At 35.5% G+C, this 17,451-nt stretch overlaps 1 protein-coding gene, 1 non-coding gene and 1 pseudogene across 2 annotated transcripts; all 3 read left to right on the plus strand.

Annotated features, from left to right (window-relative positions):
- Positions 1-2,007: 2,007 nt before the first annotated feature.
- Positions 2,008-2,114, plus strand: LOC121211699 (small nucleolar RNA R71). The gene has a single exon (XR_005906918.1). It is a non-coding gene; the product is annotated as a small nucleolar RNA R71 (small nucleolar RNA).
- Positions 2,115-5,929: 3,815 nt separating this feature from the next.
- LOC107944448 (pectinesterase 2) lies at positions 5,930-7,625 on the plus strand. Its single transcript, XM_041083309.1, has 3 exons — positions 5,930-6,519; positions 6,617-6,823; positions 6,901-7,625. Exons 1-3 carry the CDS (start codon positions 6,412-6,414, stop codon positions 7,147-7,149), a joined length of 564 nt encoding a protein of 187 aa, XP_040939243.1. The 5' UTR covers positions 5,930-6,411; the 3' UTR covers positions 7,150-7,625.
- A 2,150-nt stretch (positions 7,626-9,775) lies between these two features.
- Positions 9,776-17,451, plus strand: part of LOC107944457 (pectinesterase PPME1-like) — a 29,401-nt pseudogene continuing 21,725 nt past the window's right edge.

Raw genomic sequence — 17,451 nt, forward strand, 5'->3', positions numbered from 1 at the left:
ATATTTCAACCATACTAACAATTCTTCATTCATGAAAGACTACTTTACATTCAAGTAATAACTTTCATATTAGCCATTTTTCATGGCCTTGTACAAAATGAGTCAAATGTTAAAGCAAGCTAACACACATGGCCCCAAAATAATGTGACACTAAAACAAAATCAAAGAGTCTTATACATGCCATAATCAATATAAAGAGATCTAACTATACCAAGTGCTTCGATTGATAGTGTGTTCGATGCCTCCGACGACTATTGAACCACGAGCTAATTAGGCCGCACTATAAGAAAATGGAAAGAAATAGGGTAAGAATAAAGCTTAGTAAGTTGCATGCAAATAAATATAACAATAACTTTACCATCCATCATCATGCTTATATTACAAAAGTAGGCATAAGCACCACTTACTCGTCACTACCCAATACAACTCACATAGCATATTTTAAGCTCCCATCTCATACTTTTCAAATAGGTACCTGTACCACTCACAACATGGTTATACTTTTCTCGCTAAACTTAAACTAAATTTCTCACCGTCGAACCATTCGGAATGCTATCAAATATTCATTAAACTTCAAACATAGGGTATAATGCTGATGCCATGTCCCAGACATGGTCTTACATTAACTTTCACATATCCGTGTCAATGCCATGTCCCAGACATGGTCTTACACTGACACATTTTGTAGCCGATGCATGTAGAGAAGTCTCACACTAGTTTACATCTCAAGGCCGTTACATGTCCCAGACATGTTTTACACTAGCTCTCGTCTCGATGCCGATGCCATGTCCCAAACATGGTCTTACACTGACTCTCATAATGTGGCCGATGCATGTCCCCGACATGTCTCTGCCAGTGCATTATTAACATCTAAACCACCAATTAAACAAGGTATCGTAAAACTCCCTGGGTCTTTCAATTTCTTGGGTAGCTTATTTTGTAGAATGGCTGAGCAAACTGCGCTTAACTCCACAAGCGACGTATCATCCAACTTCCACTTATTTGCTAAAAGCTCCTTTAAAAATTTAACTGCGTTTGGCATCTATGAAAGAGCTTCAATAAACGGTAAGTTAATATGTAATTTCTTTAATAATTTAAGGAATTTACCAAATTGTTCGTCTGTGTAGTCTTTTCTTATAGCATTTGGATATGGTACACGAGGTTTATATTCTCCACTTACCGATTTTTGCTCACTGTGGTCCACCTCATCTTTACCTTTACTTACCACAAATTTGTGTTCTGGTTCTAGTTCAAGTTCAACTAACCCTTCTTCATCTCGAACGGTAATTGCATTAAGCAGCTCCCTTGGGTTATTTTTACTATTACTCGGCAAGCTACCTTGTGGTCGTTCGAAAATTATCTTTGCCAACTGGCCTATTTGATTCTCGTATCCCTGAATTGATGCTTGCTAATTTTTAAGAGCTATCTCGGTGTTTTGGAAACGTGTTTCAGATACCGCTATGAATTTTGTTAGTATCTCCTCAAGGTTCAATTTCTTTTCCTGCTGGTAAGGTAGTTGTTGAAACGTGGAGGATGTTGTGGCCTTTGATTTAAGAGAAATTGGGTTGGTTCCTCCAACCTGCATTATAAGTGTTACTATACGGGTTATTTTGAGGTCTAGAGTTATTACCCATATACTGGACTTGTTCCTCCTTGGTGCCAAGGTTGAATGGTGGATAATCTGTGTGTACTCCTCCTCCATTTGAATCACACCTCATTACTGGATGTACCTGAGTAGAACCATACAAACCGTCAATCTTTTTATTTAAAAGTTCTACCTGGTTAGATAGCATAGTAACCGCGTCGAGGTTGAAAACATCGACTGCTTTTGTCAGCTTTGTTCTCATGGCTTGCCAATGATAGTTATTCAGTGACATTTCTTCAATAAATTCATAAGCCTCTTCAGGTGTTTTGTTGTTAATAGTCCCATCAGCAGCTGTGTCAATCATTTGTCTAGTCAAAGGATTCAGTCCGTTGTGAAAAGTTTGAATCTGTAGCCAAAGTGGTAGCCCATGGTGAAGGCACATTCTTAATAAATCCTTCTATCTCTCCCATGCGTCATAGAGTGTTTCTAAATCCATCTACACAAAAGAAGAAAAATTATTCCTTAGTTTAGCTGTTTTAGTCGGCGAGAAATATTTAAGCAAAAAATTTTCGGTCATTTGTTCCCAAGTGGTGATTGATTCTCGTGGTAACGAGTTCAACCACTGTTTAGCCTTATTCCTCAATGAAAAAGGAAATAACAGAAGGCGAATGGCATCGTCAGAAACGTCATTGATCTTAAAGGTGTCGCAGAATTCTAGAAAGTTTGCTAATTGAGTGTTTGGATCCTCGTCCTGCAAACTATCAAACTGAACAAACTGTTGTATCATTTGAATCTTGCCAGGTTTCAGTTCAAAATTATTTGCAGCAATAGCATGTCTAACTATACTCGATTTAGCTTCTGTTAAACTAGGTTTAGCATAATCATACATAGTATGAGGAGCAGGATTCTGATTGACTGGGTCTACAATAGCCATAAGAGGTAACTAATTATTATGATTATTAGCCATCTCCTCAGTTGTGGGTTGAATGTCGTCCTCTTGCCCTTTCTCTGTGGATCGTAGGCTTCGCCTTATTTCTCTTCAGTTTCTACGAGCAGTGCTTTCGATCTCACTATCAAAAAGTAAGGGTCTTGACGGGTTTCTTCTAGTCATAAACTATAAAAACCTGCCAGAAGTAAATAAAAGAAAATTTAGTAATTTAACCAAAAACAAAATTAAATTGCAATAAAAATAAACAATGGCTAAAGTAATAAAAATTAAGTGTTCCTAATATCTTGGTCCCCGGCAACGACGCCAAAAAACTTGATGGTCGTGAGACTAACTAATAATTCGACTTAAGGCAAGCGTACCTATCGAACAGTAGTATAGTTATGGTGAGACCGGAATATCATATCCACGAGGACTAAAAGTACTAGTAGTTACGCTCTTTTTATTATCTAGCCTAAGAATCTAAGGGTGTTTTTTATTCTAAACTAATTTTCTAATTTATCTAAGATCACAACAGAGGCGAAAGTTGAAAAATACTTTAGGAAAACTAATTGAGAAGACAATACCTAAGAAAGAATCCACCTAGACTTCAGTTATTACCTTTGACTTAGACGATTTATTCGCTTGACTTATTCCATAGAAATCCCTAATTTATGTTAATATCTTCCTCGAGACTAAGAACAACTGACTCTAGGTTGATTAATTGAAATCTCTTTCTAATTAAAACCCCTATTGTCGCATTAACTCGATCTATGGATTCCCTTATTAGATTTGACTCCAATCCGGCAGATTTCTGTCTTCCTATCTCAATGATTGCATTCAATTCCGCTTAATTATGACTGATCTACTCTTAAACAGGGACTTTTGCTCTACTGAATAAGCACATCAAAAACTTGGATTAATATCCTGAAATATTAAAGCAAGAATAAAACTCATAATAAAGAATAAGAACAAGTATTTATCATATAAATCAAAGCATAATAAAATTCGTCATAGGGTTCATCTCCCTTAAGTATTTAGGGAGTTTAGTTCATAATAATAATGGAAAACATCTCAAAGTTTAGAAAACAACAAAACATAAAGAAACCTAAGAACTTTAAGGAAATTGGATGGAAATCTTCAGTCTTGATGTAGATCTTGGCTCCGAGGTGATTCCGATGGCTAATCACGAGTATTTTCTGCCTCCAACTCTATGTGTCCCCTTAACCCACTTCTAGGGTGTTTATATAGACTTTAGAGTGCTTCAAAACCCTCAAAAGTGCCCTTTTCCAAATAGAACTAGGCTTGGACTTGGCAGAGACACGACTGTGGGCCATGCCCATTGAAGGTGCTCAGGCCGTATGCAATACTGAGTTGGTTCTTAGTCGAAATGGCCATGACATATGAGTGTGTGGTCTACCCGTGTGTCACGCATGGGCGTGTGGATCACCTGTGTGGAAGTGCCTATGTAGTGTGAAACATTGATTGAAGCCCAATTTGTCCTTTTTGTCCCGTTTCTCGCTCCTTTTGCTATCCTAAACTCTCCTGAGTATAAAACATAAAATTAATGGATTAGGAGCATCGAATTCACTAAAACCAAGGAGAAATCATTCATAAATATGCCAAGCATGGGGTAAAATATGTATAAATTACAGTTTATCAGTTTTCATAAACAATATGGAATTGATGTAAAGATACAAAATGATAAATGAATTGAGGTGTAGAATTTAAAAAAAACACCTGACTTGTATTAAAGATAAATATGAATCCACAAAGTTTGATTGTCTTTACAAATCAGATTTCTCGAGATAAAGCAAGAGCAACTTAAAAATAAATCTGAAAGCCTAAAAGAAAGAATATCTGAACTGGAATTAAAAGCATAAAACTATACTAAGGAATTGATGTCCATAACATGTGAAAAATGATCCTATTTATAGATTTCAGGTGGCTGTTGACCTTAACCCTAGGTTAGTTGACGTTCATATGCTTTAAGTTTGGTTATATAGACCAAAACACCTCATTGGTCGTGTTGCTTTCTGTCCAGAGGCGATGTTGTGATACATCAGGACCTGTGTCGCGATGAAGCATTCAATTCACTCCTCTTAGATATCTTTAGGCGGTATGTCGCGACACCCTTATGTTGTGTCAAAACAACGAAGGCAGTTTTGTGATTTCTTTATTCTGCTCCCTAAGTTGCGACACTGATAATTCCGTGTTGCGACATAGTGACCAGCATCTATTTATTGCACCTTCTAATGGCCTCTTGCACACTTACACAGTTCATTAGCTTCCCCTTTGGCCTCATTCGGCCCCTAAGGTAAATAACAGGCTCGATTTGTACATTATATTAAATTTAAGAGATCTTGCAAAAACATGATTAAATTCTAATGAAAATGCTTGCTTTCAAGATCCTAAAGTGCAGAAATTAATTTAATCTGCTACACCGAAATATGGTAGATCAGGTACATGACTTCAAGCTCAAATCCACGATTTATAATGTTATTTATAGCCTTTTTCACATAATTTTAGCTTTTTTAATAGCTAAACCAAGTCATCTTGTAGTAACATATGTTTTTACAGTTTAAGTAGTTAACTTAGTTTTTTTTAATAGATTTTATTATATTTCATAGCTAAAAAAAGGTTATGTGGTTATATAAGATGAACCGGGAGTTAATGATGGAATTTTGGGCTGAAACTACTGCTAAAGTTGCGAACACAAAGTATAGAAGTAATATAAATATTAATTTTTTTAATTACTATTTGATTCTCTTTTAGTAATATAAATACTTGCTTAATTTAAATCTGTTCCTATAATATACTTTAAGATTTATTCCCTATGTTTTATATAATCACAACTTGTTTGAAATTGCCCTATAAAATTGTTGCTATTTTTATTTAGAATCTTAGTATTTTATAGATATTTTATGTTTGGTATTGTATTTCGTAGATTCTATCAATAAAATTTATCCACCTTTCATAAATGAAAGAAAAGTAAAGATAAAATATAATCGGAAATTTCCATTTAGAATCAAAGTTTTCTTTATTTATATAAATCTAATAAATAATTAATTTTGTAACAAATTTAAAATAAACAAGTAAGTATTAACGGGGCAACAAATAAAGGCGACAACATAAAATATTTCCATTCGTTACATTAAATTCACCCGGATTAGGTTTTGCACTTAGGATTACTATTCAATGGTCATGCATGTCTCACGTCTGAATTTCGTATTATCCAATTTATGCTCATTAATGGTGATCAACCGTGAAATGCTTGGTCTGAACTGTAGCAATTCTTGCACCAAGAACTACGCAAATGAGTGGCAATGCGAAGAATCCTCCAAGGCTCATTTTTTTAATATTTTTTTATCACCAATTTGTATTATAAATCAGAGTGACAAAGAATTCAAAGACAACCTCAATAATCAACAAACGAAGAAAATAAACATATTACTCTTTCTATTAAAAGGAAAAAAGAAGAAAGAAATAGATGGAAAAAGAATCGAGGGTAATGAAGTTTATGCTTTAGTAATATGTATAAGTATTCTCCTCTTTGCTCCGATTGTTGTGTCTCAACCAATACCGGCAGATAAATCCCAAGTAGAAACATGGTTTAACGACATTATCAAACCAGTAAAGGAAAGGGGTAAAACCTTAGACCCTGAATTGGTTGAGGCAGGGACAGAACCTAGAATCATAAGGGTGATGCAAGGTGGGGGTGGAGAATTCAATACCATAACCAAAACCATCGAGAGCGTTCCATCAGGGAACGACAAACATGTGATTATATCCATCGGACCTGGATCTTACAAAGAGAAAATTAGAATTGAAAGAAATAAGCCTTAAAATTAGAATTGAAAGAAATAAGCCTTTCATTACATTGGTAGGTGATCCTAAAAACATGCCAAATTTAACATTTGACGGCACCGTCAAGCAATATGGAACCGTAGATGGTGCCGCTTTTATTATTGAGAGTAGTTGCTTTGTGGGTGCTAATCTCAATATAGTGGTAAGTTAATGTAGAGTTTAGGCATCCATGATCCTTCCTTAATTGAATTAATTATAAAAAGGGTTTGTTTTTTTATTGTGGCATGTTATTCATATAGAACACTCCTCCTAGGCCAGACGGGAAAATGGTAGGAGCACAAGCGGTTGCTTTGAGAGTCTCTGGCGACAGGCCAGCTTTCTATAACTGCAAGATCATCGGCTTCCAGGACATTTTGTTTGATGATAGGGGAAACCATTTCTTTAAGGATTTCCATATTCGTGGCACTGTTGATTTCATTTTCGGAAGCGGGACATTTTTATATCTGGTATTAATATTCTTAATGCGTGAGATTTGATGTATTGTATCCCCATATATATATTTGACATGAAAAGTGGGATGCAGAACTCAGAAGTATTTGTGGAAGGAGATCCAGAAGGAGATCCAGAGATGGCAGTAATTACCATACAAGCAAGAGAAAGTTCATCGGAGGATACGGGTTATTCGTTCGCGCATGGGAGGATTAGCGAAACAGCGAAGGACGTATTTTTAGGAAGGGCTTGGAAGAGCAGTCTGAGAGTTGTTTATTCTTATACTGAAATGGATGAAATCGTCCATCCTGGTGGATGGTCTTCCAATCGCCAACCTGAATGAGCTGAGTAAGATAATACTCAACCTTACAACCTTACATGCCTACAAGTAAACTAACTTTCCCAACTTATAGATAAATTTATTAAGATATATATTGTGAGATTGGTTTATCACGCAACACTGTGTACTACGGAGAATACAAATGCACAGGGAAAGCTGCGACTCCCGCTACACGAGAGAAATTTGTCAAACAACTATCCGATGCTGAAGCTCAACCATTCTTGGTTCTTGACTATGTTGAAGGTACCAAATGTTTGCTTCCTCCTCCAACAGTTCCTAAGTAATTCATTCTTTCCCAACTTATTCATGCGGGCAACATATGCTCATAGTACTGCTAGTTCAACCAGGCTCTCGTCTACCTCGTCTCTGGGTGGAAATAACTAGCCTTCCATTTTATTTTAGTTTCCCTTGCAATGGCTTGTGTTTAAACAAATAGCCAAATGTCAATAAGAAGCATAATTTAGTATTATTTTTATTAATAGTAATGATGTTGATATTTGCTAATTTGTAAAAAGTTCCATCATATCAAGTTAAAATTATGTAATAATATCCATCATATATCCAAGTTCACTGATTCAATAAGTCAAGATGATTTCACAAACTTTTGTATTTTAGAAAATAAATGGATAATTAGTGTATATTTGTGTAACAACCCGTTTTTAGTAGTGTCAGAAGTAGTAGATTTGGGTCCACGAATATGACCAGTCAGTCAGTATTTTAATTAATTATTTAGTATTTACAGGGTTTATTCCCGCCTTAATGACTTCTTCGGGTTTAGGTTCTTCCTTTCCCTAAGAGTTGATCTATTGAGTAACCTTATAAAACAGTTAACAAATCATACCTTCACTCGCTAATCCCTCATAAAGGGATTAGTTCCTCATGGTTTCCATAAACAATATGGAATTGACGTAAAGATAGAAAATGATAAATGAATTGAGGTGTAGAGTTTAAGAAAATTCCTTATTTGTATTAAAGATTAATTTGAATCCACAAAGTTTGATTGTCTTTACAAATCAGATCTCTCGAGATAAAGCAAGAGCAACTTAAAAATAAATCTGAAAGCCTAAAAGAAAGAATATCTGAACTGGAATTAAAAGCATAAAACTATACTAAAGAATTGATGTCCATAACATGTGAAAAATAATCCTATTTATAGATTTCAAGTGGTCGTCAACCTTAACCTTAGTTTAGTTGATGTTCCTATGCTTTAAGTTTGATTATGCAGACCAAAACGCTCCCTCGGTCGTGTGACTTTTCATTCAGAGGTGATGTTGTGACACATCAGGACTTGTGTCGCGATGAAGCATTCAATTCACTTATCTTAGGATATCTTTAAGGGTATGTCGCGACACTCTTATGTTGTGTCACAACAACGAAGGTAGTTTCGTGATTTCTTTATTCTGCTCCCTATGTTGCGACACTGATCATTCCGTGTTTCGACATACTGACTAGCATCTGTATATTACGCCTTCTAATGGCCTATTGCACACTTACACAGTTCATTAGCTTCCCTTTTGGCCTCATTCGACCCCTAAGGTAAATAACAGGCTCTATTTGTACATTATATTAAATTTAAGAGATCTTGCAAAAACATAATTAAATTCTAATGAAAATGCTTGCTTTCAAGCTCCTAAAGTACATAAATTATTTTAATCTGCTACATTGAATTATGGTAGATCAGGTACACGACTTCAAGTTCGAATCCACGATTTATAATGTTATTTATAGCCCTTTTTTCACATAATTTTAGCTTTTTTTAATAGCTAAACCAAGCCATCTTGTAATAATATATGTTTTTACAGTTTAAGTAGTTAACTTAGTTTTTTTTAATAGATTTTATTGTATTTCATAGCTAAAAAAAGGTTATGTGGTTATATAAGGTGAACCAGGAGTTAATGATGGAATTTTGGGTCGAAACTGCTGTTAAAGTCATGAACACAAAGTATAGAAGTAATATAAATATTAACTTTGTTAATTACTATTTGATTCTCTTTTAGTAATATAAATACTTGCTTAATTTAAATTTGTTCCTATAATATACTTTAAGATTTATTCCTTATGTTTTATATAATCACAACTTGTTTGAAATTGCCCTATAAAATTGTTGCTATTTTTATTTAGAATCTTAGTATTTTATAGATATTTTATGTTCGGTATTGTATTACGTAGATTCTATCAATAAAATTTTCCACCTTTCATAAATGAAAGAAAACGAAAGATAAAACATAATTGGAAATTTCCATTTAGAATCAAACTTTTCTTTATTTATATAAACCTAATAAATAATTAATTTTGTAATAAATTTAAAATAAACAAGTAAGTATTAACAGGGCAACAAATAAAGACGACAACATTAAATATTTCCATTCGTTACATTAAATTCACCCGGTTTAGGTTTTGCACTTAGGATTACTATTCAATGGTCATGCATGTCTCACGTCTGAATTTCGTGTATTTTTCAACAATTATATCCAATTTATGCTCATTAATGGAGATCAACCGCGAAATGCTCGGTCTGAACTATAGCAATTCTTGCACCAAGAACTACGCAAATGAGTGGCAATGCGAAGAATCCTCAAAGGCTTTTTTTTTATATTTTTTTATCACCAATTTATATTATAAATTGGAAATGGATGGAAAAAGAATCGAGCGCAATGAAGTTTATGCTTTAGTACTATGTGTAAGTATTCTCCTTTTTGCTCTGATTGTTGTGTCTCAACCAATACCGGCAGATAAATCCCAAGTAGAAGCATGGTTTAACAGCATTATCAATCCAGTGAAGGAGAGGGGTAAAACCTTAGACTCTGAATTGGTTGAGGCGAAGACAGAACCTAGAATCATAAAGGTGATGCAAAGTGGGGGTGGAGAATTCAATACCATAACCAAAGCCATTGAGAGCGTTCCATCAGGGAACGACAAACGTGTAATTATATCCATCGGGCCTGGATCTTACAAAGAGAAAATTAAAATTTAAAGAAATAAGCCTTTCATTACATTGGCAGGAGATCCTAAAAACTTACCAAATTTGACATTTGACGGCACCGCCAAGCAATATGGAACCGTAGATAGTGGCACTCTTATTATTGAGAGTAGTTACTTTGTGCTGCTAATATCAATATAGTGGTAAGTTAATGTAGAGTTTAGACATCCATGATCCATCATTTATTGAATTAATTATAAAAGGGTTTGTTTTTTATGGTGGCATGTTATTCATATAGAACACTGCTCCTAGGCCAGACGGGAAAAAGGTAGGAGCACAAGCGGTTGCTTTGAGAGTCTCCGGCGACAGGTCAGCTTTCTATAACTGCAAAATCATCAGCTTCCAAGACACTTTGTGTGATGACAGGGGCATCCATTTTTTTAAGGATTGCCATATTCGTGGCACTTGTAACAGCTCGGTTTTGACCCTAGTCGGATTAGTGGTTTCGGGACCACAAATTCGTGTTAGAAAAATATTTGGTATTAATTTCCGTGTATTTGGTAAGTGAATTGACATGTGTGAAAGTCTCGTGTGAAAATTTAACTGTTTGTGTGCTTAATTTGTAAAAAGGACCTAATCGCATAAAATATAAAAGCTGTGTGCTAGATGTTTAAGTGCTTATTTGAGTTGGCTTTCTGAAGTAAAGGTCCTTATGTGGTTATTTGATGATTGGAAGTTTGAATGGACTTATAAGGGCATGTGTTAGGTGAATTTATAATTGTTTATAAAAGGGCAAAATGGGAAAATGTTGATTAAAGTAATTTATATGAAAAGAAATTAGAAAATCATTTCATATATGTGTTCATCCACCGAAATTGAAGAACAAAAAGAAAGAATAAAGGCTTTTAGGTTTCGAAAAATAGGAAGCTTAATGTGGGTACGTTTTTACTTCGGTTTTTGATAATTTCTACGTTTTTGATATTGTTGCTAAGTGTAGTATAAAGCCCAAGCCTCAATTTCTAATTTTGTTGATGATTTTAAAATGTGTCATGGATGAATTCATGAGTTTTGTGTTTTTAAATGGTGAAATATGAAAGCTTGATATTGGGTTTACGTGTTTTGTCTTTGGATTTTAGTTGATTTGAGTAAATTGGGCTAATTTGTGAAAATGTTATTTTGAGGGACTAAAATGTGAAATAAATGAAATGTGTGGACTAGTATGAGTACTAGAAGAATTCAGCCAAGCATAAGTATATGCAAATTATGAGTATTTTGTGATTTTGTGAATTAGGGACTAAAGTGTCAAAATGTGAAAATATGAGGGCTAAAATGTAAATTGCCCTAAATATGTGTTTATAGATGGAATTGTATTAATTGGTGAATAAAAGGGTTAATTTTGAAAACCATAGATCAAGAAAGAAGGAATTCGAACTTAGATCGAGGAAAGTCGAAGGTTATCGAGTAGATAGTCCGAGTCAACAAATTTCGAGTACGAGGTAAGTTCATACTTAAATTATGATGTTAAGTATGTTTTGATGTCTTTATTATACATAGGTTGTATATAATTGAATTGGATAATATGGTGATGAAACGGAAGTTTTGGCACTAAGTGTGCGATTTAAACTAGCTTGGGCACTAAGTGTGCAATTTAACCAGCTTCGGCTATTTGAGGCACTAAGTGTGCGATACCGACTTAGTCTCGGTTATTTGAGATGGCACTAAGTGTCTGAAAATATTTAGCTTCGGCTAACCTTATAGCACCAAGTGTGCTGATGTATAAAATATGAATCACTTATGGAAAGTCTTATAACATTCAACATGAGGTAAGTACAAAAGTGAATAAGTACGGGAAGCTTCAGGTATGTATAATGCCTAAGTGGCAGATGATGTTATGTATATGAATCTCGTTGAGTTGATATAGTTATATGGATTGAAATTGTGCAAATACTCATATGTTATCATTTTATGTTCATATACTATGAATGTTTTGAGTACGAGCTTACTAAGCTTTTAAAAGCTTACTCTGTGTGATTACTGTCTGTTTTACAGTTATCGTAGCTACTGAAGGCTCGGGGATAGTTGAGGATCGTCACCACACTATCGATCTTATTTTGGTACTTTTCAAAATGTAAATATTTGAAGTATGGCATGTATAGGCTAGAAGTTCGGAAGTATGTTTTGTGATGTATATAGTTAGCCATGAGATTTGGCTAATTTGTGTTTGAACTCATATTTGAAAGTGGCTTATGATACGTGATGTTAATTTGCAATTATGGCATGTCTTAATTGGGTAAAGGAGAAGCTAAGTTTGGTGAGTTCATGGTATGAGAATAGATGACATTTTTGATATAATCTTACATTATGTTTTAGCATAAAGAATGGTTGATTGGGTTGTACATATATGCTTGATTCCTTGTTTGTAGGTTGACCCATAATGGGGTGGCAAGTTGGCTTAAACCAAGCCTACATTGTGCCACACGGTCAAAGGCCACGGGCGTGCTTTGTGGCCGTGTCTGTTTGGCAGTAACCTCTGAAAAATAACACGGCTTTGACACACGGGCGTGTTATATGGCTGTGGGCATAAGTCAGTAGCTAGCTAAGTATCACACGGCTATAGTACACGGGCGTGTCTATAGGCCGTGTGAAAAATTCAGTATAGGACCTATTTTTGGTACGACTGGTTCACATGGGCGTGTCTAGCGCCTATGTGTGACGCACGGCCTAGTCGCACAAGCATGTGGCTTTAACAGTTTGAAAGAATTGGTTAAGTTCTGAAAATTCTGGATAGGTTCGGTTTAGTTCTGACCTTTTCCTAATGCATGTTTAAGGTATCATTGACCTAATAAAGGGACTTATATTGATGTTTGACTATGATGCGATGATGTTTGTGAAATGAATGCAAAGTGTTTCGATATGTTTGATAATGCCGCTTAACCCTAGTCCGGCGATGGATACAGGTTAGGGGTGTTTCATTTGGTTGGTATCAGAGCTATGGTGTAGTCGGTTCTAGGACTACCATAGCGTATGTGAGTCTAGCTATGCATCCCATATATCTGAAACTGTGATAGTGTGATGAATCCTGACATTGAAATATGCTTTTATATAGCAAATGGATCCCGATAGAGCTGTAGCTGACGATGTTGAAAGCAATGCGCCTGCTCCCGCGCAAGGGACGGTGCAAGATGATTTCCGACCGGCTATGAGTAGCCGTGATAGCGAGGCTAAGCAAGCCTTCTATCATACGATGAACGATTGGTTCACCTAATATGTTAGAACCAATCCAGCTGTACAACAACCTCCACCCCCGGTTAATCCCTCTTAAACTTTTGATATGCCACGAGTGAATCTAGTACAGTTGGGTAGACCACCAGTTGACAAGATTAGAAAATATGGAGCTGAAGAATTTCGAGCTACAATAAGTGATGATGCTGAAAAAGTCGAATTTTGGTTAGAAAACACGATAAGAGTGTTTGATGAGTTGTCTTTGAGTTCTGAAGAATGTATAAAATGTGCTATTTCTCTCTTGAGAGATACGGCGTATCATTGGTAAAAAACTTGGACATCTGTAGTTCCAAGTGAACGAGTTACGTGGGATTTCTTCCAAGCTGAATTCTGAAAGAAATATATCAGCCAAAGATTCATTGATCAGAAACACAAAGAGTTTCTTGAAGTTAAACAAGGCTGTATATCTGTTACAGAATACGAGTAAGAATTTGTAAGGTTAAGTCAATATGCCTGTGAATGTGTATCTTTGGAAGCAATAATGTGCAAGAGATTTGAAGACGGTTTGAATGAGGATATTCGTCTGCTAGTTGGTATTCTAGAAATCAAAGAATTTGCGGTGCTTGTTGAACGAGCATGTAAAGCGAAAGATCTCGGAAAAGAGAAAAGAAAGGCTGATTTTGAAGCTAAAGATGTATGAAAGAGATCATCAGGCAAATAATTTCAATCTGGATTCGAGAAGTTTAGAGATGATAGCAGTTATTCAAAGACTAGTATGGGATATTCAAACAGAGATCACGTTAGATCACAATTGAATTACAAATCTTCAGCCACGTCTGTTGCTAGTGTTGATAATGCAAAGAATGAAAGGCCTAAATGTGAGCAATGTGGAAGACAACACTTTGGTGAATGCTGGGGAAAAAGTAATAATTGAGCTTGTTATAGTTGTGGTTCGAGAAACCATTTTATTAAAGATTGCCCAGATTTAGCTGGAAAAGATAATGTTCAGAATCTGAGATAGAGTGATAATATTTCTCATGGTAGACCTCCCAGAAATACGGGAAATGTAAGTTGTAGTAAAAAAGGAATGAAAGATACAGCTGTTAGATCTGAGGCTCGTGCACCTACTAGAGCGTATGCTATCCGAGCTCACGAGGAAGCTTCATCACCAGATGTGATTACATATACATTTACTCTCTATGATACTTATGTGATTGCTTTGATAGACTTTGTCTGTAAAGTCTACTGAATTTGTAATTAGAGTGTCAAACCCCCTAGGCAGATGTGTCTTGGTTGATAAAGCCTGCAAGAATTGTCCGTTAATATTTCGAGACAATTATTTTCCGGCTGACTTGATGCTGTTACCTTTTGATGAGTTTGATATAATTTTGGGTATGGATTGGTTAACCATACATGATGCTGTGGTGAACTATAAATGAAAAACTATTGATTTAAGATGCAAGAATGATGAAATAGTCAGAGTTGAATCTAAAGATTTGAATGGGTTACCTACTGTGATATCTTCTATGAAAGCATTGAGTATTGTGAGAAAGGGTTGTGAAGCCTACTTTGCTTATGTGATTGATTCGAAAGTGTCAGAAAAGAAAGTTGAATCTGTGCCTGCTGTTTGTGAGTTCCCTGATGTGTTTCCTGAAGAACTTCCGGGATTACCTCCAGTTAGAGAGGTAGAATTTGGCATAAAATTGGTACCTGGTACTAATTTGATTTCGATAGCTCCATATAGAATGGCTCTGATCGAGTTAAAAGAATTAAAGTCTCAGTAACAAGAATTGACCGATCGAGGATTTGCTAGACTGAGTTTCTCACCTTGGGGTGCTCCAGTTTTATTTGTGAAAAAGAAAGACGGTACGATGAGAATGTGTATAGATTATCGTCAGTTGAATAAAGTGACTGTCAAGAATAAGTATCCTTTGCCCCGAATTGATGATTTTTTTGATCAGTTGAAGGGAGTTACTGTGTTTTCGAAAATAGATTTGAGATCGGGCTACTATCAACTACGAGCGAAGGATTCAGATATTCTGAAGATTACTTTCCGAACGAGGTACGACCACTATGAATTTTTAGTTATGCCTTTCGGATTGACTAATGCACCTGCTATCTTTATGGATTTTATGAATAGAATATTTAGACCATATTTAGATCAATTTGTTGTAGTATTCATTGATGATATATTGATTTATTCACGTGATGAATCTGAACACACTGAGTATTTGAGAATAGTGCTACAGACTGTACAAGATAAACAGTTGTATGCAAAGTTCAGTAAATGTGAGTTTTGGTTGAAAGAGGTGGGTTTCTTGGGTCATATTGTATCAGCATCGGGTATCCGAGTTGATTCGAGCAAAATTTTAGCTATTTTGGATTGGAAACCTCCGAGAAATGTTTTTGAAGTCCGCAGTTTTCTAGGACTTGCTGGATACTATAGAAGGTTCGTAAAAGGTTTCTCGATGATTGCGACTCCATTGACAAAATTACTCCAAAAAGATGTGAAGTTTGAGTGGTCTAAAAAATGTCAAAACAGCTTTGATCAGTTGAAAGTTGTGTTGACTGAAGCTCCGGTATTGGTACAACCTGAATCGGGTAAAGAATTTTTGATTTATAGTCATGCTACGTTGATTGGTTTGGGATGTGTTTTAATGCAAGAAGGGAAAGTTATAGCTTATGCATCGAGACAACTAAAGCCACATGAAAAAAACTATCCGACTCACGACCTTGAGTTAGCTGCTATTGTGTTTGCCTTGAAGATTTTGCGTCACTATCTGTTTGATGAGAAATGTCATGTGTTTTCTGATCATAAGAGTTTGTGATTGACTATCACCCGGGAAAAGCAAATGTTGTTGCAGATGGTTTGAGTTGAAAATCGTTATTTGCTTTGTGTGCAAAGAATGCTCATTTAGTTCTGTTTGATGATGGTTCAGTTTTAGATGAACTGAAAGCAAGACCTTTGTTTTTACAGCAGATTATCAAAGCTCAGAAAATTGATAATGAGATTTTTGCTAAACGAGCTCAATGTAATGTAGAGATTGATTCAGAATTTAGAGTTGATAAAGATAATTGTTTAAGATTTCAAGATAGGATTTGCATTCCGAGAAATCCCGAGTTGATTCAAATGGTTCTGAGTAAAGCTCACAGTAGTTGGTTATCTATGCATCCAGGCAGTACTAAAATTTATAATGACTTGAAACAACATTATTGGTGGTCCGAAATGAAAAGAGATATCTCCGAATTTGTTTCTAAATGTTTGATTTGTCAGCTAGTTAAAGCTGAACATCAAGTGCCGTCTGGGTTACTACAACCGATTATGATTCCGGAGTGGAAATGGGATCGAGTGACCATGGACTTTGTGTCGGGTTTACCTCTATCTCCGAAAAAGAAAAATGCCATTTGGGTTGTAGTTAATCATTTGACAAAATCAGCTCATTTTATTCCGGTTTGATCTGATTATTCGCTTCATAGATTAGCTGAATTATACGTTTCTGATATAGTAAGATTGCATGGTGTGCCATTTTCTATAGTGTCAGGCAGAGATCCGAGATTCACGTCACGATTTTGGAAGAAGTTGCAAGATGCTCTGGGTACTAAATTACATTTTAGCACAGCTTATCAACCGCAAACAGATGATCTGAACGGATTATAAAGATACATGAGGATATGTTGAGATGTTGCATTCTCGAGTTTGAAGGTACATGGGAACAATATTTACCTTTGATTGAATTCGCTTATAATAACAGTTTTTAGTTGAGCATCAAAATGGCACCATACGAAGCTTTATACGGTCGTAAATGTCGTACACCTTTATATTGGACAGAGCTCAGTGAAAATAAGATTCACGAGGTTGATTTGATAAGAGAAACTGAACAGAAAATGAAAGTGATCCGAGATTGTTTGAAAACAGTTTTTGATCGTCAGAAATCTATTGCAAATTTGAAAAGAAAAGATATTGAGTTTGATATCAGTGAGAAAATGTTTTTGAAAGTATCTCTGTGGAAGAAAGTGCTTCGATTTGGTAGAAAAGGCATATTAAGTCTGTAACGCCCCCACGCCCGAAACCGTCGCCGGAGTCGAGCTTGAGGAGCTACCGAACATAATTTATCAAATTAAGAACTTCAAATCTTTTGTTTCTACATTCACAGCTTTCTAGC

This window comes from Gossypium hirsutum, chromosome A12, assembly GCF_007990345.1.
Source record: "Gossypium hirsutum isolate 1008001.06 chromosome A12, Gossypium_hirsutum_v2.1, whole genome shotgun sequence".
Taxonomy (NCBI): domain Eukaryota; kingdom Viridiplantae; phylum Streptophyta; class Magnoliopsida; order Malvales; family Malvaceae; genus Gossypium; species Gossypium hirsutum.

What these genes read in the sequence shown, in the direction of transcription:
- LOC107944448 (XM_041083309.1), top strand. Translation starts at nt 6,412, where the DNA reads ATGCCAAATTTAACATTTGACGGCACCGTCAAGCAATATGGAACCGTA. An exon ending in GTGCTAATCTCAATATAGTG is followed by an intron (nt 6,520 to 6,616) that starts GTAAGTTAATGT and finishes TTATTCATATAG; the next exon opens with AACACTCCTCCTAGGCCAGA. An exon ending in GCGGGACATTTTTATATCTG is followed by an intron (nt 6,824 to 6,900) that starts GTATTAATATTC and finishes AGTGGGATGCAG; the next exon opens with AACTCAGAAGTATTTGTGGA.